This window comes from Microtus pennsylvanicus, chromosome 6 (assembly GCF_037038515.1).
Source record: "Microtus pennsylvanicus isolate mMicPen1 chromosome 6, mMicPen1.hap1, whole genome shotgun sequence".
NCBI lineage: Eukaryota > Metazoa > Chordata > Mammalia > Rodentia > Cricetidae > Microtus > Microtus pennsylvanicus.
The window spans coordinates 31,300,589-31,323,416 of NC_134584.1; the positions used below are offsets into that span (position 1 = coordinate 31,300,589).

Here is a 22,828-nt window from a genome sequence, read left to right on the forward strand (position 1 = left end):
TGAAAGCTTGGCTGTGTATAGTAGTCTGGGCTTGCATCCATGGTCTCTTAGTTTCTGCAGTACATCTATCTATCCAGGACCTTCTGGCTTTCATGGTTTCCATAGAGAAGTCAGGTGTAAGTCTGATAGGTTTACTTTTATAAGTATCTTGGCCTTTTTCCTTTGCAGTTCTTAATAGTCATTCTTTATTCTGTATGCTTTGTGTTTTGATTATTATATGGCGAGGGGATGCTTTTTTTTTTTGATCCAGCCTATTCGGTGTTTTGTATGCTTCTTGAACCTTCATAGGTACATCTTTCTTTAGGTTGGGAAAGTTTTCTTCTATAATTTTATTAAATATAGTTTCTGGACTGTTGAGCTGCACTTCTTCTCCTTCTTCTACTCCTATTATTCTTAGGTTTGGTCTTTTTATTGTGTCCCATATTTCCTGAATGTTTTGTGATGAGAGTTTGTTGGACTTGCTGTTTTCTTTGATCAGTGCGTTTATTTTCTCTATGTTATCTTCAGAATCTGAGATTAGTTCTTCTATCTCTTGTATTCTGCTGGTTATGCTTGTTTCTGTAGTCTCTATTCATTTACCTAGATTTTCCATGTCTAGCCGGCCTTCTGTTTGTGTTTTCTTCTTTGCCTCCATTTCAGTTTTTAAGTCTTGAACTGTTTCCATTATCTGTTTGATTGTTTTTCCTTGGTTTTCTAGGGTATCATTCACTGATTTATTCAATTCTTCAAACTTTCTGTTATACTTCTCATCCATTTCTATAAGGGCATTTTTTTTACATGCTGTTTAAGGGTGTCAATCACTTTCATGAAGTCAATTTTTTCTACTTCTTCTTGATTAAGGTGTTCATGTCCTTCTGTTGTGAGGCCGCTGGGTTCTAGTGGTTTCATGTTGTTTTTCAGATTGTTGGGTGAATTCTTGCATTGGCGCCTGCCCATCTCTTCCTCCGAATGCTTCCCTATGGATCTTCTTTTACAGGATCAGGTCTCTTTGCCTATTGATGTACCTTTCCAGTGATAGCACTCCCCAGTAATGGCTCTCCTGGTTCCCCAGGGATGTCTCTCCTGGTGCCAAGATCAGATCTCCATGTTGGTTGGGTAGCTCGTAAGCAAGGCACCTACCTTGCTTGCTGCAGGGAGGCTATTGAAACAAAGGAGCTCCTGCCCGCTAGGTTGCCCTTGGGATTTGGCCCCAGTGCCCCGAAAGGGGGAAGGGAGGCAGAAGGGGGGAGGGTTCTGGATGCAAGCTGGGTGGGATAGGAAGAGACAGGTAGTATGCTGGGAGTATTGGCTCAGCAGGAAGTCCAGGAAGTATAGGGAGGATGAGGAATGTCTGAGTTCCCTATCCCGGGCTGCTGCTGAGGGTCCAAAACTCACCCCAATGATGGCTCTCCTGGTGCTGAGATCAGATCTCCATGCTGGTTGGGTAGCTCATAAACAAAGCACCTACCTTGCTTGCTGCAGGCAGGCTATTGAAACAAAGGAGCTTCCGCCCGCTAGGTTGCCCTCAGGATTTGGCCCCAGAGCTCCAAGAAGGAAAAGAGGCAGAAAGGGGGAGGGTTCTGGATGCCTATTTATTCCTTTTAAAGAAGAAACAAGGACAAAAAATACTTCATGTTCCTTTTTTGGTCCCAATTCGAGGATTTCACCTTAATTCAGAGAGTTGCAGTGGACTCAGAGTAATATTTAATCTTTAAATTTGGTCCCTGAAAAACATTCTTTAGATTTTAAAGGTCAACAGTTTTTTTTTTTAAAGAAAATAGTTTTATTGGTTCCTGAAGTTTGGATAAAAGTCAGCACCATTTACCTATTCCCTTCTTTTTATTTCCAAGGTAATGGAAAGAGCCAGCTCACTTAATAGAACTATTAGTTCCATAAGTTTCAGGAGCTGTGCAAGACGTGGGATCACAAAGATTGAGACAGAGTGCAGAGTCCACTGTGGCCAAGGCCCTGAGTCCAGCAGTGTGGTACGCTAAGGGCTCTGTGCAGAGTAGTGACGGAGACAAGAGGGAAGGCCAAACAGCGTCCATCCTGTCTCCATACCCTGGGGCACAGGTCGGCCAGCAGCAGCAAATTCACAGGACTGTTTAAGGGTCAAAACATTTATACGCTTTGCTCACTGGTACCATGCGTTAGCAAGTATCCAAAGTTCTTTCAACGCACACTACAGAATGGAATTTGTTACTTGTAGGATCATCTGACAGCTTGAGGATTCAAGAAACACTTGGACACAAGATGTCACCCAGCCCAGTAATGTGCTATGAATCTACAAATTGAGAGTTCTGGTTCCATGAGCTTTTTTTTTTTTAATTGAGAAAAGGAAAAAAAAAGTTTCCCCCTCCTCCCAGCCTCCCATTTCCCTCCCCCTCCTCCCACCCTTCTCCTCCTCCCCCCACTCCTCTCCCCCTCCCTCTCCAGTCCAAAGAGCAGTCAGGGTTCCCTGCCCTGTGGAAAGTCCAAGGTCCTCCCCCCTCCATCCATGTCTAGGAAGGTGAACATCCAAACTGGCTAGGCTCGCACAAAGCCAGAACATGAAGTAGGATCAAAACCCCGTGCCATTGTCTTTGGCTTCTCATCAGCCCTCATTGTTTGCCATGGTCAGAGAGTCCGGTTTTATCCCATGCTTTTTCAGTCATAGTCCAGCTGGCCTTGGTGAACTCCCAATAGATCAGCCCCACTGTCTCAGTGGATGGGTGCACCCCTCGTGGTCCTGACTTCCTTGCTCGTGTTCTCCCTCCTGTTCCTCATTGGGACCTTGGGAGCTCAGTCCGGTGCTCCAGTGTGAGTCTCTGTTTCTATCTCCATCCATCACCAGATGAAGGTTCTATGATGATATGCAAGATATTCGTCAGTATTGCTCTAGGATGGGGTCATTTCAGGTTCCCTATCCTCAGCTGCCCAAGGAACCCATGAGCTTTTCACAAGTCTTCCTTGACCTTTATGGACTAAACCAGGTGTCTTCCTCCACAGCCAGGGTTTAGGATCATGTGAGAGCCGCTCTACCATCCACATGTTTGTTAAGAGTGGAATTGCTTGTGGGGCTGATCTATTGGGAGCTCACCAAGGCCAGCTGGACTATGACTAAAAAAGCATGGGATAAAACCGGACTCTCTGAATATGGCGGACAATGAGGGCTGCTGAGAAGCCAAGGACAATGGCACGGGGTTTTGATCGTACTTCATGTTCTGGCTGTGTGGGAGCCTAGCCAGTTTGGATGTTCACCTTCCTAGACCAGGATGGAGGGGGGAGGACTTTGGACTTTCCACAGGGCAGGGAACCCTGACTGCTCTTCAGACTGGAGAGGGAGGGGGAGAGGAGTGGGGGGAGGGGGAGAGGAGTGGTGGGAGGGAGAGAGGAGTGGGGGGAGGGGGGAGGAGTGGGAGGCTGGGAGGAGGCGGAATTTTTTTTTCTCAATAAAAAAAAGAATAAAAAAAATAAACTCACCCTTTTCACCTGTGTGTACTTTAGAAGGGGCCAGAGTGAAAATGGGAACTATTTAAATATAAATTGCTGTCTCATAGCCTTGCTAGCATTTTTCTGCTGTTTTAGAACTTGTCTCTCAAGTTTTTAACAGCTGTTCAAGTCATTATCGAGTTTCTTCAAAGGCCCAATACCTTCTTACCAAATATCCTCACCTACTCTCTTAATTTTGACTACTTCTTTATTTTTTTCCATAATAAATTTTATGTAAACATTATATTGGTTAGGGTTACTATTACATGACCAAAACAAATTGGAGAGAAAAGGGTTTATCTGCATATGCTTCTACAACACAAATCATCATAGAAGGAAGTCAGGACAGGAATTCAAGCAGGGCAAGAAGCTAGAGGCAGGACTGATGCAGAGGCCTTGGAAGGTGGCTTCTTACTGACTCACTCATTGTGGCTTGTTCAGCTTGTCTTCATATAGGACCCAGGGCTACCAGACCAGGAATGGCACCACCCACAATGGGCTGGGCCCCTCTTTTCCCATCCATCACTAATTAAGAAAATGCTCTCCAGGCTTGTCTACAGCCTGACCCATTATGGAGGCATTTTCTCAATTGAGGCTCCCTCCTCTCTGACGACTTGAGCTTGTGTCAAGTTGATGTAATACTAGCCAGTACAAACACTGTCATGAAATTTATCACATCAGATATAGTATATTGATTAGAAATGTATGTGTTCCTATCCTTACAGATAGGAACACTGAACAAAGTATGTTAGCAGTACTTTGTACAAAATAGTTAACAAAAATTAAGCTATAGTAAAATTAGGTACCCCTCTTCCCATTTTCATATATTTTAGGATACTTTTAATACCACTTTAAATTTTTGGAAGTATTTTTTTCTTTTTAAGCAACCTATAATAATTTTATAAAACGTGCTTCATGGTGACATTTTCATATAATTACATTCGGTATCTTAAAGCACATTTTTGTTGTCATCTGTGTTTTTTTTTTGAGACAGGATCTTATGTAGCTCAGGATATCCTCAAACTCATTAAGTAGCTGAGCAAGACCTTGAACTTCTGATCCTCCTGCCTCTACCTGACTTCTCCCAGCATGGCAGGCGCGCAGGCATATATATGTGTGTGTCTTGGATTACAGATGATCACTGTTTCAAGGAGAGATGCTTTTGATGACTTTTGATTAGTCTTTTCTGTTCTTTGTGTTCTCTTGCATATCATCCCACCTGCTTCCTGATGGACAAACCTGGTGCTGTGACAGAGCCTCCTCGCCAGTTAACTGCCAGTGGGGCTCCTTTGGCCCTTGGTCAGAATGCAATGGTTGTACCAAGACACAGGTAGGCTCCTACAGAACTTTTGTCTTGGTTGTTGTTACGTGAAGGTATGACCACAACAAAATCAACTTTCGAATGTTCATTAATTAGTGTTAATGTACTTTGAATCTTATTTTAGTAATTTTCAAGGAAGAGACAAGGACTTGTTTATAATACTTTTATACCATATTTATATATTTTTAAAAATTTTTCAAAACATGGGCTGAGAGTTCAGCAATTCTTTATTTAAAAAGATAGGAATAGCATAGAAGAAAGTTAAAAAAAAAACTGTGCTTTTTTTCACCAGTTTCAACTTTTCCTTCCACTTCAAATACCAGTCAATAGTGAAAGAGATGCTTCACCTTACTTCACAAATAGGGACCAACTATGAATAAATTAAGGATCTTCAATGTTTTAAATTTATTTCCTAAGTAATAATGCAAAATGAAACACTTGGCTTGGATATTGCACAACACTTCTACAAATGTGTGTTTCTTTATGAAACACTCAATGGTGAGAATACAGAAATGTATAATGAAAGAAAACAGCACTCATAATTCTGCTGTTTAGAAGAAACAAACATACCACAGTTTTGCTAGTCTTTCGGCTTGCTTTCTTTCTGTATGCTTATAGTCTTAATTTTATTCATTTTAACACTCATTTTTATTATTATCTGCTGAGAATTTCATTCATGAGTAATTTATCTTCAATATTGCTTATAGTTTTTAATTATCATTATCAACATTCTTTTAAGTGATTTTTTTTAAAATTGAAAATAGATTCTTCTAACATATACTACATCATGACCATAGTTTCCCCTCACACCACTCCTCCCAGCTCCCTGCCACCATTCTCCCTCAGATCCACTCTTCTTCTGTTTCCCTTTAGAAAAAGGCAGGCCTCCAAGGGACAACAATCAAACACAACAAAAACAAGATACAAGAAAGCAGGGCAAAAGCCCTCATACCAAGGGTAGACAAGGCAATCCAATAGGAGGAAAAGAGTCTCAAGAACAGGCACAAGAGTCAGATAGACACCCACTCCCACTGTTAGGAATCTCATGAGAATACCAGCTAACAACCACAACATAGGCAGAGGACCTGGTGCAGACCCATGCTGGCCTTGTGCTTGTTCCTTCAGTTTCTCTGAGCCCATATGAGCCCTGCTTAGATGATTCAGTGGACCATGTTCTCCTGGTGTGCTTCATCCTGTCTCACTCCTACAGTCTTTCCTCCCCTTCTTCCCCACCAGGTTCCATGAACTTGGAGGAGAGGGAACCTATGGAGACAACCAGTTTAGACTCCCTCTCTCTCTCTCTCTCTCTCTCTCTCTCTCTCTCTCTCTCTCTCCATATAATGTCTCACTGTGGGTCTCTGCACCAGCTCCCATCTACTGCTGAAGGAATTGTCTCTGAAGACAGTGGACAAGACATTGATCTATGAGTATAGCAAAATATCATTAGGAGTGATTTTTCTTTGCTAGTTGTGTTTGGTTCTGCCCTAGGACCCTAGGCTAGCCATTCTCTGGTTCCTGGCCATAGAGGCAGTGCCAGATATGGGCTCCTTCTTGTGGCATGGATCTCAAGTTAAAGAAGACATTGGTTGGGCACTCCCACAAGGTCTGCATCACCATTGCCCCAGCACATTTGTAGGCAGGACAGATTGTATGTGGATGGCTTTAGCCATAGTTTCATATTGTATAAGTTTATTCTCTCCTAGTATTCTTTCTTCTTACCCCTCCCCATCTGATCCTTCCTGTTTCCAACCCCACTGCCTCTAGTCCATCCACAAAATTTATTCTATTTCCCCTTCATAAGGAGATTCATGTGTTCTCCCTTGAGCACTCCTTGTTATTTAGCTTCTCTAGGTCTGTAGATTGTAGCATGATTTGCCTTCATTTTACAGCTAATATCCACTTATAAGTGAGTACATCCCATGTCTGTTTTTCTTGGTCTGAGTTACTTAACTCTGGATGATCTTTTTTCCATCCATTTGCCTGTGAATTTCATGATGTCATTTTTAACACCTGAATAATATTCTATTGTGTAAATGTACCACATTTTCTTTATCCATTCAGTCATTTGAGATTCTTCTGTTGAGAACTTTTTGTTTATGTCTGTACCCTATTTTTAATTGATTATTTGGTTTATTGATGTCTAGTTTCTTGAGTTCTTTATGTATTTAAGAAATTAACCCTCTGTCGTTGTGGGGTTGGTGAAAATCTTTTCCCATTCTGTAGAATGCCTCTGTCTTATTGACAGTGCCCTTTGCCCTACAGAAGCTTTTAGGTTTCATGAGGTTCCAGTTATTAATCGTTGATCTTAGTACTTGTGTTATCAGTGCTCTGTTCAGAAAGTTATCTTTTGTGCCAATGAGTGAGAGGCTATTTTAATATAAAGACATCAGTCATATGTTCCCATAATCTTCTTACGATACAATGTTTATTTTAAAGGTCCTGAGCATTCAAACGGCTAACTATTTTAAATGGTTCAGTTTAAATGGCTAAAGTATATATTTAAAGGAAATTTAAACTTTTTTACTATATTTAAAAATTATATTTGGGTGTATGTATGTGTATGAACATGTGTGTCCTAAAGCACATGTGTGGAGGTCAGAAAAAAATTTGTAATAGTCAGTTATCTTAATTTACCATGCAGGTCCTAGGACTTGAACTCTGATGATCAGACTTGGCAGGAAGTTCTTTCAAACAAGTAAACTTTTAGAATAGCAGGACTGTCACTTCTTGGTCTCTTGAGTAAGATCAGGCATGAGATAACAAAACCCTTCCACAGAAGATGGTTTTGTCTTGAAGTGAAAGACCCCCAGTGAGGGGAGACTCTCACTCAAGTCTCGGGATAACACGACCCCCCACCCCCACCCCAGTAACTCACAAGAAACGGTCCTTGCTGCAATCACACAAGGTTTATTCAACAAGACAGGAACCAGTGCACTGGGGCCTAGACTCAACCCACGCAGGAACTGAAAGAAGGGGTTTTTAAGGGAAGAAACCACAGCCCAGTAATCTGAAGGGGGTAGGGAGGGCATCATAGAAAATTCTGAAAATATCAGTGATGATCACAAGGGGGCAACTTCCTGTTTCTCAAGATTATAATCAGCTAGTTCCTGAAACAGAGTATTCCAAAAATACCAATGATAATCACAAGGGGCCAACTCCCTGTTTCTCAAGATTATTCTCAAGATTACAATCTAACCTTATCCTTCAGCTAGTTCCTGAAACAGAGTCACTGAACCGGCTAATCCTATATTTCTGATTCTTCTCTCCCTGCTTAGATTTTTGGCTCTATTTTTTCCTGCTGGGGGGGGGGTCTGGATTTATCCAGGTCTTTCAGAAGCATCTTTGGCACCACCGTCTCCTCCAATTTTCTTTGCAGTTCTGTGGTCAAACTCAGACCCTTGGGATTGCTAGGCATAAAGTCTTACTCAGTAGCCCAGGCTGGCCTTGAACTCATGCCAATCCTCCTGCCTCAGCTTCTGAAGTGCTGAGATTACATTTGGCCATCATTTTTTTGATGAAGCATTCTTTTATTATTTATATGAGTTCTATTTTCAAAGCAAGTTACACGAATGAAAAATTTGGCATCTAACAAACATAATAGATGACACCTGTGATTGCAGAGAAAATGCACATGAACAACAAGGCCAAATTAAAAGAAACAGCAAGCACACAAATCCTTTTTGTAATTTAAAAGCCAAAAAAGACTTCTAACTAGAGAGACAAACAGAGAGTGTTTGTCACATACGTATTTTTTTTTCTTTGATGGAGGTCATTGTGCAGTGGCTATATCCCAGATGATGAAACATAATTTTTATTCAGAAAGAGACAGGTGAAAATGAGAACGGATCAGAGGACTAGAGCCAGAGAGGTGAGAATGAGTCTGTGGAGGATGGGCAGTCCTTAGGGCCCGGCTGGCAACATGGGGAAGGGCAAACAATCCTGTGCAGAGTATACCGTCTGTGTTCAGAACCCAGAATAGGGCACGCCGGTAAGTTACATATGTGGCAAGCCTTAGTCAGTTACAAAGAAAGAAAAAAAAAACAGGTGATGGTGGCACACACCTTTAATCCCAGCACCCAGGAAGCATTGGCAGGTGGATCTCTATGAGTTCAAGGTCAGCCTGGTCTACAAAGTAAGTTCCAGGACAGGCACCAAAGCTACACAGAGAAACCCTGTCTCAAAAAAACAAAACGAGAGAGAGAGAGAGAGAGAGAGAGAGAGAGAGAGAGAGAGAGAGAGAGAACGAGCAAGCAGGGCAAGGTACCAGTGCCAGGCTGAGGCTCATGAAGACTCACTCAGAGTCCACACTACAGCGTGACCACTTGTTCCAGGGGATACCCACTGCCAACCCAACATGAGATGGACGAGTACATTTAAAACTAAAACTGTTAAATCATCACAGGCAGTGAGGGCAGGAAGCTGGAGGCAGGAGCTGATGCAGAGGCAATGGAAGAGTGCTTCTTACTGACCTGCTCAACCTGCTTTCTTATAGAACCCAGGCCCACACTGCCCAGAATGGGCTGGGACTTTCCCTATCAATAACTAATTAAGAAGATGCCCCACAGCTGGAAATCATGGCAACATTTTTCTCAGTTGAAGCTCCTCTTTTCAGATAACTCCAGCTGGTGCAAACTGACATAAAACTAGACCGCACAAGAGGCAAGTACTGGAGGAGGCCGGAGTGCGAGGAGAGCAGGAGCAGATCTTGAGGTTGTTCAAGCGTTAGGTACATGACTCCATACTTAATGTGGACCAAGTGAATTTTAGGATGTTTAGCATTCAAACGGCTAACTATTTTAAATGGTTCAGTTTAAATGGCTAAAGTATATATTTAAAGGAAATTTAAACTTTTTTACTATATTTAAAAATTATATTTGGGTGTATGTATGTGTATGAACATGTGTGTCCTAAAGCACATGTGTGGAGGTCAGAAAAAAATTTGTAATAGTCAGTTATCTTAATTTACCATGCAGGTCCTAGGACTTGAACTCTGATGATCAGACTTGGCAGGAAGTTCTTTCAAACAAGTAAACTTTTAGAATAGCAGGACTGTCACTTCTTGGTCTCTTGAGTAAGATCAGGCATGAGATAACAAAACCCTTCCACAGAAGATGGTTTTGTCTTGAAGTGAAAGACCCCCAGTGAGGGGAGACTCTCACTCAAGTCTCGGGATAACACGACCCCCCACCCCCACCCCAGTAACTCACAAGAAACGGTCCTTGCTGCAATCACACAAGGTTTATTCAACAAGACAGGAACCAGTGCACTGGGGCCTAGACTCAACCCACGCAGGAACTGAAAGAAGGGGTTTTTAAGGGAAGAAACCACAGCCCAGTAATCTGAAGGGGGTAGGGAGGGCATCATAGAAAATTCTGAAAATATCAGTGATGATCACAAGGGGGCAACTTCCTGTTTCTCAAGATTATAATCAGCTAGTTCCTGAAACAGAGTATTCCAAAAATACCAATGATAATCACAAGGGGCCAACTCCCTGTTTCTCAAGATTATTCTCAAGATTACAATCTAACCTTATCCTTCAGCTAGTTCCTGAAACAGAGTCACTGAACCGGCTAATCCTATATTTCTGATTCTTCTCTCCCTGCTTAGATTTTTGGCTCTATTTTTTCCTGCTGGGGGGGGGGTCTGGATTTATCCAGGTCTTTCAGAAGCATCTTTGGCACCACCGTCTCCTCCAATTTTCTTTGCAGTTCTGTGGTCAAACTCAGACCCTTGGGATTGCTAGGCATAAAGTCTTACTCAGTAGCCCAGGCTGGCCTTGAACTCATGCCAATCCTCCTGCCTCAGCTTCTGAAGTGCTGAGATTACATTTGGCCATCATTTTTTTGATGAAGCATTCTTTTATTATTTATATGAGTTCTATTTTCAAAGCAAGTTACACGAATGAAAAATTTGGCATCTAACAAACATAATAGATGACACCTGTGATTGCAGAGAAAATGCACATGAACAACAAGGCCAAATTAAAAGAAACAGCAAGCACACAAATCCTTTTTGTAATTTAAAAGCCAAAAAAGACTTCTAACTAGAGAGACAAACAGAGAGTGTTTGTCACATACGTATTTTTTTTTCTTTGATGGAGGTCATTGTGCAGTGGCTATATCCCAGATGATGAAACATAATTTTTATTCAGAAAGAGACAGGTGAAAATGAGAACGGATCAGAGGACTAGAGCCAGAGAGGTGAGAATGAGTCTGTGGAGGATGGGCAGTCCTTAGGGCCCGGCTGGCAACATGGGGAAGGGCAAACAATCCTGTGCAGAGTATACCGTCTGTGTTCAGAACCCAGAATAGGGCACGCCGGTAAGTTACATATGTGGCAAGCCTTAGTCAGTTACAAAGAAAGAAAAAAAAAACAGGTGATGGTGGCACACACCTTTAATCCCAGCACCCAGGAAGCATTGGCAGGTGGATCTCTATGAGTTCAAGGTCAGCCTGGTCTACAAAGTAAGTTCCAGGACAGGCACCAAAGCTACACAGAGAAACCCTGTCTCAAAAAAACAAAACGAGAGAGAGAGAGAGAGAGAGAGAGAGAGAGAGAGAGAGAGAGAGAGAGAGAGAACGAGCAAGCAGGGCAAGGTACCAGTGCCAGGCTGAGGCTCATGAAGACTCACTCAGAGTCCACACTACAGCGTGACCACTTGTTCCAGGGGATACCCACTGCCAACCCAACATGAGATGGACGAGTACATTTAAAACTAAAACTGTTAAATCATCACAGGCAGTGAGGGCAGGAAGCTGGAGGCAGGAGCTGATGCAGAGGCAATGGAAGAGTGCTTCTTACTGACCTGCTCAACCTGCTTTCTTATAGAACCCAGGCCCACACTGCCCAGAATGGGCTGGGACTTTCCCTATCAATAACTAATTAAGAAGATGCCCCACAGCTGGAAATCATGGCAACATTTTTCTCAGTTGAAGCTCCTCTTTTCAGATAACTCCAGCTGGTGCAAACTGACATAAAACTAGACCGCACAAGAGGCAAGTACTGGAGGAGGCCGGAGTGCGAGGAGAGCAGGAGCAGATCTTGAGGTTGTTCAAGCGTTAGGTACATGACTCCATACTTAATGTGGACCAAGTGAATTTTAGGATGTTTAGCATTCAAACGGCTAACTATTTTAAATGGTTCAGTTTAAATGGCTAAAGTATATATTTAAAGGAAATTTAAACTTTTTTACTATATTTAAAAATTATATTTGGGTGTATGTATGTGTATGAACATGTGTGTCCTAAAGCACATGTGTGGAGGTCAGAAAAAAATTTGTAATAGTCAGTTATCTTAATTTACCATGCAGGTCCTAGGACTTGAACTCTGATGATCAGACTTGGCAGGAAGTTCTTTCAAACAAGTAAACTTTTAGAATAGCAGGACTGTCACTTCTTGGTCTCTTGAGTAAGATCAGGCATGAGATAACAAAACCCTTCCACAGAAGATGGTTTTGTCTTGAAGTGAAAGACCCCCAGTGAGGGGAGACTCTCACTCAAGTCTCGGGATAACACGACCCCCCACCCCCACCCCAGTAACTCACAAGAAACGGTCCTTGCTGCAATCACACAAGGTTTATTCAACAAGACAGGAACCAGTGCACTGGGGCCTAGACTCAACCCACGCAGGAACTGAAAGAAGGGGTTTTTAAGGGAAGAAACCACAGCCCAGTAATCTGAAGGGGGTAGGGAGGGCATCATAGAAAATTCTGAAAATATCAGTGATGATCACAAGGGGGCAACTTCCTGTTTCTCAAGATTATAATCAGCTAGTTCCTGAAACAGAGTATTCCAAAAATACCAATGATAATCACAAGGGGCCAACTCCCTGTTTCTCAAGATTATTCTCAAGATTACAATCTAACCTTATCCTTCAGCTAGTTCCTGAAACAGAGTCACTGAACCGGCTAATCCTATATTTCTGATTCTTCTCTCCCTGCTTAGATTTTTGGCTCTATTTTTTCCTGCTGGGGGGGGGGTCTGGATTTATCCAGGTCTTTCAGAAGCATCTTTGGCACCACCGTCTCCTCCAATTTTCTTTGCAGTTCTGTGGTCAAACTCAGACCCTTGGGATTGCTAGGCATAAAGTCTTACTCAGTAGCCCAGGCTGGCCTTGAACTCATGCCAATCCTCCTGCCTCAGCTTCTGAAGTGCTGAGATTACATTTGGCCATCATTTTTTTGATGAAGCATTCTTTTATTATTTATATGAGTTCTATTTTCAAAGCAAGTTACACGAATGAAAAATTTGGCATCTAACAAACATAATAGATGACACCTGTGATTGCAGAGAAAATGCACATGAACAACAAGGCCAAATTAAAAGAAACAGCAAGCACACAAATCCTTTTTGTAATTTAAAAGCCAAAAAAGACTTCTAACTAGAGAGACAAACAGAGAGTGTTTGTCACATACGTATTTTTTTTTCTTTGATGGAGGTCATTGTGCAGTGGCTATATCCCAGATGATGAAACATAATTTTTATTCAGAAAGAGACAGGTGAAAATGAGAACGGATCAGAGGACTAGAGCCAGAGAGGTGAGAATGAGTCTGTGGAGGATGGGCAGTCCTTAGGGCCCGGCTGGCAACATGGGGAAGGGCAAACAATCCTGTGCAGAGTATACCGTCTGTGTTCAGAACCCAGAATAGGGCACGCCGGTAAGTTACATATGTGGCAAGCCTTAGTCAGTTACAAAGAAAGAAAAAAAAAACAGGTGATGGTGGCACACACCTTTAATCCCAGCACCCAGGAAGCATTGGCAGGTGGATCTCTATGAGTTCAAGGTCAGCCTGGTCTACAAAGTAAGTTCCAGGACAGGCACCAAAGCTACACAGAGAAACCCTGTCTCAAAAAAACAAAACGAGAGAGAGAGAGAGAGAGAGAGAGAGAGAGAGAGAGAGAGAGAGAGAGAGAACGAGCAAGCAGGGCAAGGTACCAGTGCCAGGCTGAGGCTCATGAAGACTCACTCAGAGTCCACACTACAGCGTGACCACTTGTTCCAGGGGATACCCACTGCCAACCCAACATGAGATGGACGAGTACATTTAAAACTAAAACTGTTAAATCATCACAGGCAGTGAGGGCAGGAAGCTGGAGGCAGGAGCTGATGCAGAGGCAATGGAAGAGTGCTTCTTACTGACCTGCTCAACCTGCTTTCTTATAGAACCCAGGCCCACACTGCCCAGAATGGGCTGGGACTTTCCCTATCAATAACTAATTAAGAAGATGCCCCACAGCTGGAAATCATGGCAACATTTTTCTCAGTTGAAGCTCCTCTTTTCAGATAACTCCAGCTGGTGCAAACTGACATAAAACTAGACCGCACAAGAGGCAAGTACTGGAGGAGGCCGGAGTGCGAGGAGAGCAGGAGCAGATCTTGAGGTTGTTCAAGCGTTAGGTACATGACTCCATACTTAATGTGGACCAAGTGAATTTTAGGATGTTTAGCATTCAAACGGCTAACTATTTTAAATGGTTCAGTTTAAATGGCTAAAGTATATATTTAAAGGAAATTTAAACTTTTTTACTATATTTAAAAATTATATTTGGGTGTATGTATGTGTATGAACATGTGTGTCCTAAAGCACATGTGTGGAGGTCAGAAAAAAATTTGTAATAGTCAGTTATCTTAATTTACCATGCAGGTCCTAGGACTTGAACTCTGATGATCAGACTTGGCAGGAAGTTCTTTCAAACAAGTAAACTTTTAGAATAGCAGGACTGTCACTTCTTGGTCTCTTGAGTAAGATCAGGCATGAGATAACAAAACCCTTCCACAGAAGATGGTTTTGTCTTGAAGTGAAAGACCCCCAGTGAGGGGAGACTCTCACTCAAGTCTCGGGATAACACGACCCCCCACCCCCACCCCAGTAACTCACAAGAAACGGTCCTTGCTGCAATCACACAAGGTTTATTCAACAAGACAGGAACCAGTGCACTGGGGCCTAGACTCAACCCACGCAGGAACTGAAAGAAGGGGTTTTTAAGGGAAGAAACCACAGCCCAGTAATCTGAAGGGGGTAGGGAGGGCATCATAGAAAATTCTGAAAATATCAGTGATGATCACAAGGGGGCAACTTCCTGTTTCTCAAGATTATAATCAGCTAGTTCCTGAAACAGAGTATTCCAAAAATACCAATGATAATCACAAGGGGCCAACTCCCTGTTTCTCAAGATTATTCTCAAGATTACAATCTAACCTTATCCTTCAGCTAGTTCCTGAAACAGAGTCACTGAACCGGCTAATCCTATATTTCTGATTCTTCTCTCCCTGCTTAGATTTTTGGCTCTATTTTTTCCTGCTGGGGGGGGGGTCTGGATTTATCCAGGTCTTTCAGAAGCATCTTTGGCACCACCGTCTCCTCCAATTTTCTTTGCAGTTCTGTGGTCAAACTCAGACCCTTGGGATTGCTAGGCATAAAGTCTTACTCAGTAGCCCAGGCTGGCCTTGAACTCATGCCAATCCTCCTGCCTCAGCTTCTGAAGTGCTGAGATTACATTTGGCCATCATTTTTTTGATGAAGCATTCTTTTATTATTTATATGAGTTCTATTTTCAAAGCAAGTTACACGAATGAAAAATTTGGCATCTAACAAACATAATAGATGACACCTGTGATTGCAGAGAAAATGCACATGAACAACAAGGCCAAATTAAAAGAAACAGCAAGCACACAAATCCTTTTTGTAATTTAAAAGCCAAAAAAGACTTCTAACTAGAGAGACAAACAGAGAGTGTTTGTCACATACGTATTTTTTTTTCTTTGATGGAGGTCATTGTGCAGTGGCTATATCCCAGATGATGAAACATAATTTTTATTCAGAAAGAGACAGGTGAAAATGAGAACGGATCAGAGGACTAGAGCCAGAGAGGTGAGAATGAGTCTGTGGAGGATGGGCAGTCCTTAGGGCCCGGCTGGCAACATGGGGAAGGGCAAACAATCCTGTGCAGAGTATACCGTCTGTGTTCAGAACCCAGAATAGGGCACGCCGGTAAGTTACATATGTGGCAAGCCTTAGTCAGTTACAAAGAAAGAAAAAAAAAACAGGTGATGGTGGCACACACCTTTAATCCCAGCACCCAGGAAGCATTGGCAGGTGGATCTCTATGAGTTCAAGGTCAGCCTGGTCTACAAAGTAAGTTCCAGGACAGGCACCAAAGCTACACAGAGAAACCCTGTCTCAAAAAAACAAAACGAGAGAGAGAGAGAGAGAGAGAGAGAGAGAGAGAGAGAGAGAGAGAGAGAACGAGCAAGCAGGGCAAGGTACCAGTGCCAGGCTGAGGCTCATGAAGACTCACTCAGAGTCCACACTACAGCGTGACCACTTGTTCCAGGGGATACCCACTGCCAACCCAACATGAGATGGACGAGTACATTTAAAACTAAAACTGTTAAATCATCACAGGCAGTGAGGGCAGGAAGCTGGAGGCAGGAGCTGATGCAGAGGCAATGGAAGAGTGCTTCTTACTGACCTGCTCAACCTGCTTTCTTATAGAACCCAGGCCCACACTGCCCAGAATGGGCTGGGACTTTCCCTATCAATAACTAATTAAGAAGATGCCCCACAGCTGGAAATCATGGCAACATTTTTCTCAGTTGAAGCTCCTCTTTTCAGATAACTCCAGCTGGTGCAAACTGACATAAAACTAGACCGCACAAGAGGCAAGTACTGGAGGAGGCCGGAGTGCGAGGAGAGCAGGAGCAGATCTTGAGGTTGTTCAAGCGTTAGGTACATGACTCCATACTTAATGTGGACCAAGTGAATTTTAGGATGTCTTAGGACTTTTTCACTTAGTGCAGTAAATTCTTCCGTTGTCTCATTTTCTAAAAGAGGTCTGCTCTTAACGCACTTCCCCTGTCAGAGCGCAATTCTCCATCAGCTGGTAAGACCCCACTGTTAACACCCTTAGCATTTGGATTGCTCATGCTCAGTTTGTACACTTGGCCTCTGTATCAGTAACTGTCTTTCTGGGTTCTTTTCCGTGTCTCATTTTTTCCCCTGGAAGGCTCAGCTCAGGTCAATCACCTATCATGTTTATCAAGGTTTTCTTCACTTCATCTCCCCACCCTCCAGACGGGGTTTCACAGAGATCCGCTGGCTTCTGCCTACCAAGTGCTGGGATTAAAGGCGCGGGCCACCACTGTCACTACATCTTAACTCTTTTCCCTGGAACCTTCCCTGCTCTTTCCTCCAACAAACACACTTGATTTTCCTTCTGCTTAACTCTCAGAATATAGATTTGGCCAAAATGTTAATCATTCTGCATTGTAATGTATTTTTCTCTCAAGTTACTTTTTCAAAGAGTTGTCAGGAAGGTTTCTTTCCCCTCACTCAACAGTGAGAGTAAATCTATGGTTAGAAGCTCTGTGTAAATAGCAATCCAACTGTCATTGAACCTGTGAGCTCATTGACCTCGTGGGTTTTACTTCTGTACCACAAGAGTACACATTTCTGGTCAGTGTTTCTCAAATTGAATTAATTCTTAGATTTTATTCCTCAAGGAAACTTGGGATAATTCACATAGAAAATACAAAGAGATCTGCTTTGCTTCCAGACTCGAAGGCGTCCGGTTGCTGTTTATGGGCAGTATGGAGGTTTCCCCTGCGTGGGAAGTGCTTTTGAAACACAGTCCTGCAACCCTGAACAAGGCTGTCCAACCGAGGAGGGCTGTGGAGAACGTTTTAGATGTTTCTCTGGTGAGTTGTTTTCCATGGGCTCAGCATGCCAATATAATTCAAATGTTATTTGTTAACTGGCTCCATACATATTTGTTTAAATTTATATTGGCCTCCAAATGAATTTTCTCCTAATATAAGCAAGACTTTTGCTAGTATAGTAATTGCATAGTCAGATAAATTACACACTTAGCATCCATTCAAAAGCAAGAGAGACGTAAAGGCATGGGCGTTCTTTGGTGTGTTGATAGAATTAAAGCTATTAACAGCCTCAACTAATTTCTTCCTTTTTTCTTTCTGAGACCTGGTGTCTTGTAGATGAGGCTGATGTTAAATTCTCTATGTAGCAGAGCGTAACTTTGAACTCCTGATCCTCCACCTCCTCAGTGCTGAGGTTACAGGTGGAAACTCCCTTACTCAACAAAAAAACAACGTATGGAAGTTTTTTTTACCCCCCCTTTTTTTTCCTGATAGAGGATTTCTCTGTGTAGCCCTGGTTGTTCTGGAACTTACTCTGTAAACTAAGCTGGCCTTGATCTCAGAGATCCTCTTGTCTCTGCCTCCCACATGCTGGGCTCAAGACCGTGTGCTACCACTCTGCAACATATTGGAGTTTTATGAACAGATTAGTAGATCAAGAGTCAGTATGTTAGAATTTTTTTACTATTATTTTTTAAATTTTTTCATACAATATATTTAGATCATATTCTTTCCCTTCCCCAAGTCCTCTCAGATCATCCCTACTTCCCCACCTCCCAATTTTGTGTTCTCAAAAAAGAAAAAAGCACCCAAACTAATAAAAAAAACCCTCAAAAACCATAATAACACTCAGGAGTCCCTTTGTATTGGCTAGCTACCCCTGAGCATGAGGCCTGTCCCAGAGTATGGTTGATACACCCAGTATCACTCCAATGGAGAAAATGATTTTCTCTCTGATAGGGGGTTATACATTGCAAATAGCTTCTTGGTAGGCATGAGACCCTGTGCCCACTATCCCTTCTCAGGGTTGAAACCCTGTTTGACCTGAACTTACGCAGGTCTTGTGCGTGGCATGTTGTCACATAGATCCCTGAGCACTGAGGAGAGGGCTTCGATAAAGACTTTCCATTTAGGACTGAGTACATGGAGGTCTGCAGTTGCTCTTAAATAGTACTTGTAAAGCTCCTATTTTATTTTGAGAACTCAAATCAGGTGATACCTGCTTCGGGAAGCTTTTACTAATCCCCCAGGAGATAGAATTAACCAGGAAATCACTTCTCTGTGCTCACTGTGGATCTTACACTGTCCGTAATCCAAATTGGTGACCTGTCCATCTCTCGGAAGCTTGGTAGACATAAGCTCTGTTTGGTTATTTTCTCATGAGGAATGCCTGGTGCATGGGCAGACTCTCAACAGAGTTTGCCGTGTTGCCTTGAGTGATACAGAGTGAGCTGCATGCTGCACTGTAAAGACTCCTGTGCACGGAGCAGCCTTTGAAGAAATAGAGAAAGAATGACCTTCATAGCTTGAGGGACAAGGATCGTTTTCAAAAAGGGATAATATTTAATTCGATATTTAAAAGGCACCTCAGAGAGGAATAGAGAAAATCCTTCTAGACAGAGAGAATGAGGTATTAGGTCATTGAGATGACAGAAAACTTGGACCTGCATACAAATGGTCCAACGTGCAGAGACCATAGGAAGACTGATAAGGAAAAGGCTGGGATGATGCTGGGGAGAAAGACACGGCCAAGATCATCTGGTACTCACTGGTGCTCTCTTGGTGTTCTGAGTTATCATAACAGTGATGTTGCTGGCTTATAATGGTTCCTATCATCATTGCCTTTATTAGCAGATTATACAGCATATGAAAAGTCTGGCAATGACCACACCATACAAATTTGTTTCTCACAACCAGGAAGTCTTCCACAGAATAGATGCTGAAAAAATGCTGAGTTTCAACCTCTTGATCTAGTTTCATTTAATTAATTAATTAATTAATTTATATTTTATTTGCCTTGGTGTTTTGCCACGGGTATTGGGTTTCCTGGAACTGGAGTTACAAACAGTGGTGAGCTGCCATGTGGGTACCGGGAATTGAACCTGGGTCCTCTGGAAGAGTAGTCAGTGCTCTTAACTGCTGAGCCATCCCTCCAGTCCCTTGATCTAGTTCTTTGCTCTAAAAAAAATCACACATATTAATCAACAAGAAAATCACTAGTTTGACGTCTAGGTTAACAACTACAGAAACAAACAAAAGAGTCAATCTGTTTTACCTGTAAGCGGAATTGTGTGCATCTTGGAGAATGTAGACAAGAAATGCTTGAGGATTATGGCTTTGATTCTGGGCTTTTGAGTTCAGGTCTGTTTTCAATTTGCACTCAGAAAAGGTAAAAATCAGTTCTGTGTGTTTCAAAATGGAGGTAAAACCATCACTAGTTCTTTTACAGACAATCTGAAGATCTGTCTGAGACCTACACTAGGCTGTCACTGTGGTGCTGGAGTGATCCCAGTGGATATTTTCCCCTCCTCCCTCCTTTATATGTTCTGAGAGTTTCTCTCCTGCCCAGGTCAGTGCATCAGCAAATCCTTGGTTTGCAATGGGGATTCCGACTGTGATGAAGATAGTGCCGATGAAGACAGATGTGAGGATGCAGAAAGCAGACCTTCCTGTGACACTGATAAACCTCCTCCCAACATAGAACTTACTGGCAATGGGTAAGGTGCTGAGAGGCCTTCCGAGAATACCAATGGGTTGTAGGTTTTACTTCTGTTGTGTTTTAGGGCTTGACGAGTCTAATAATAAGTTACCCAACAGCTCAGACACCTTCGCCACATCCTGCTGCAATTAAAAATTCATAGTTGAATATCTATAGATACATGGGGTAAGATGTAGAGCCAGCTTTTGTTCCAGATACACAAGGATTTAGAGCTGATAGTCTCACATCGAGGGAAACCTCTCAACTATAGGAAAATCTGGAGAGTTGGTCAGTGTAAGGGGGGAAAAGAGGAGGAGAAGGAGAGAGAAACAAAGAAAGAGAGACAGAGTGAGAGGAAGGAAGAGGAGGAGGAGAAGGAAGAGAGAAGAGGGAGCATAGCTGAAAGTAAAAGGGAAACCATCTTTTAAAAATTTAGGATCAAGTCAATTCTAGGCTCTATTTTCTAAAATAATCTATCTTAGAAAAATCAACGTGAATTTCCCTACAATAGTGTCAAGTTTATTAACAGAAGAAGAGGGCAGAGTGACTGTAAGGAACATTCTTCAGCATGCTAAGAGAGTCAGGATGGAACTTGCAGTTGAAAGCAATCTCTGCACCGGCAGTAACCTTAATTGTATTGGTTTTATCTATAGAATCAATTTTAAAGCAGCTGTTGCCATAGATACAACAGACCCAAGTCCCCCAATATGTCCTCAGGCTGACAGAGTGTTGGGTTTCCTCTGCTGTTAGTGTTAGCTCTCCTACCACCAGGAGATGCTAGGGTTGCCCTGTTTGTGCAGCGTCTCAAGTGTTAGGTGTAGAGGATTTTAATGGTTGGCTTCTAGAAGACTTTACTCATATTTGTTTCTCCAGCAGGTACTAGTTCTGGATTTTAATTGCCACCCCTCCCCCTTCTCGTCTCTCTCCTCCTCACAGTTACAACGCACTCACTGGCAAGTTTGGGAAGAGAGTCCTCAACACCAAAAGTTTTGGTGGTCAATGCCGGAAAGTGTTTAGTGGGGATGGAAAAGACTTCTACAGACTGAGTGGAAATATCCTCTCGTATACATTTCAGGTACTTAATTACACCAGGTAATTCACTGTAACCCATGACTTTGTAGCAATCATTTTTATATGCATCAAAATTTTAGTACTAGTTGGGAATTTGTTTATGGCCTAATATGTTCATCTTTCTCATTCCTCCCCTATCATCCTTATTTTCACCTCCTAACTTCATGCACTGTTTGTTAGGAAAAGCAAAAAAACAAACCACTAAGTCGATTTACTACTATCCGTATGTGCACGGGTGTGGGGCCATGCAATGGGGCATGGGCGGCCTCACAGGTTCTGCATCCCTGGGGAAAATCACCTTTACCTCTCCCAGCAGACATCATCAGTTGCCAATAGCTTTCCAGCCAGGGGTGAGTCTTCCTTAGCCCCTCCATTATTCATCCTGGGAGTCTGGCTGCTGGATCTTGAGCAGGCCTTGGACAGCCAGCCCTAGCTGCTGTGAATTCATGTGGTCAATTTTCATAAGCATTTTATGTATGTTTAAAAGGAGTTCATGGTTTTGAAGTCTAGCATACAGGTCAATACTACTTTTAATATGCCTCTTAAGTTCATGTTTCATGTGAGCTCAAGACCTTTTATCATCTGCTTCGTATGAGTGTTGACATCCAAGGTTCTGCCTGGGACTGGTTACAGCGATTTCCTTCCTCTGTCATAGTGGTTCATTAAAATGAGTTATTTTAAAATTGTGAAGCAACTTATATTTACAAAGGCGTCTGGTAACTTATGCTTGCAATTGGAAGAAAACCAATATAGCAAATGCCTATGTGTTTCTATTATCCATGTGTTGGAGTAGCATATATCCAGTGACTCACAGGTTCCTACATACTAATCCTTGATAACATTTCTCTCACCTGCAGGAAGCCACTGTCCTAGGCTTTGTACTAATGCTTCCCTTGTTTGGCTCTGAATGTTTGTCACATACATATCTACATGTACCCAAGCATCTCTAAATAACTGCTTGTGACTCAGCTTTGCCTGGTTTTGTTATTTACAGAAATAAAATGGTATTAATTATTTTATGAGTTTTCTTGCTGACTTAGGTTTTTAAGGTTTATTCATGTTAATGAAGATGGAATTGTCGTCCCTGTTCCCATTTTTTTTTTCTTAAGAAAATGCTTTCAACGTTCCTGTGCACGAATCTCACACAAATTCTTTGGGTTGTACACATAGCACACAGATCGCTGTTCTGTGGGATCTGCACAATGAAGCCTTACTGTGATTCCACATTGATTGCATCAACAATTTTATACTTTATATTCCAACAGCAGTGTGGATAAGTGGGCATGGAGCCATGCTGTCCTTGTTGGTCCTACCTGACTACTTGTCTCTGCTTTTGATCAGAGTCCCCTCTTGCTCCAAGCTCCAGCTCTTCAGATGCCCCTGTTGTGCTCATCCTGATTCTTGGTACCAACACCAAGTATGCTCACACAAAATACGTAGGGTTTTGGAGACTTTCCTGGGGATTTGGGTGGAGGAAGAGGGTTTTCCAGTCCAGTACCCTGAACACATTGCACCCACCCCAGTTCATATCTTGCCCCTCAAAACTGTCTTCACAGCCTCAGCAAAGTGGGGTTTCTGGTCTCATTCTGTTTTAACCTCTTTGTCAATTTCATCTTCCAACAGCTACCTTTTTA

General features: G+C 42.4%; 1 protein-coding gene across 1 annotated transcript in view; it reads left to right on the forward strand.

Moving 5' to 3' along the window:
- C7 (complement C7) overlaps window positions 1-22,828 on the forward strand; it is a 71,980-nt gene that overhangs the window by 10,657 nt on the left and 38,495 nt on the right. Inside the window, exons 3-6 of the mRNA XM_075975968.1 lie at window positions 4,705-4,780; window positions 17,326-17,467; window positions 19,995-20,142; window positions 21,060-21,198. Of these exons, the coding sequence (XP_075832083.1) occupies window positions 4,705-4,780; window positions 17,326-17,467; window positions 19,995-20,142; window positions 21,060-21,198 (505 nt within the window). The remainder of the gene's footprint in view (window positions 1-4,704; window positions 4,781-17,325; window positions 17,468-19,994; window positions 20,143-21,059; window positions 21,199-22,828) is intronic.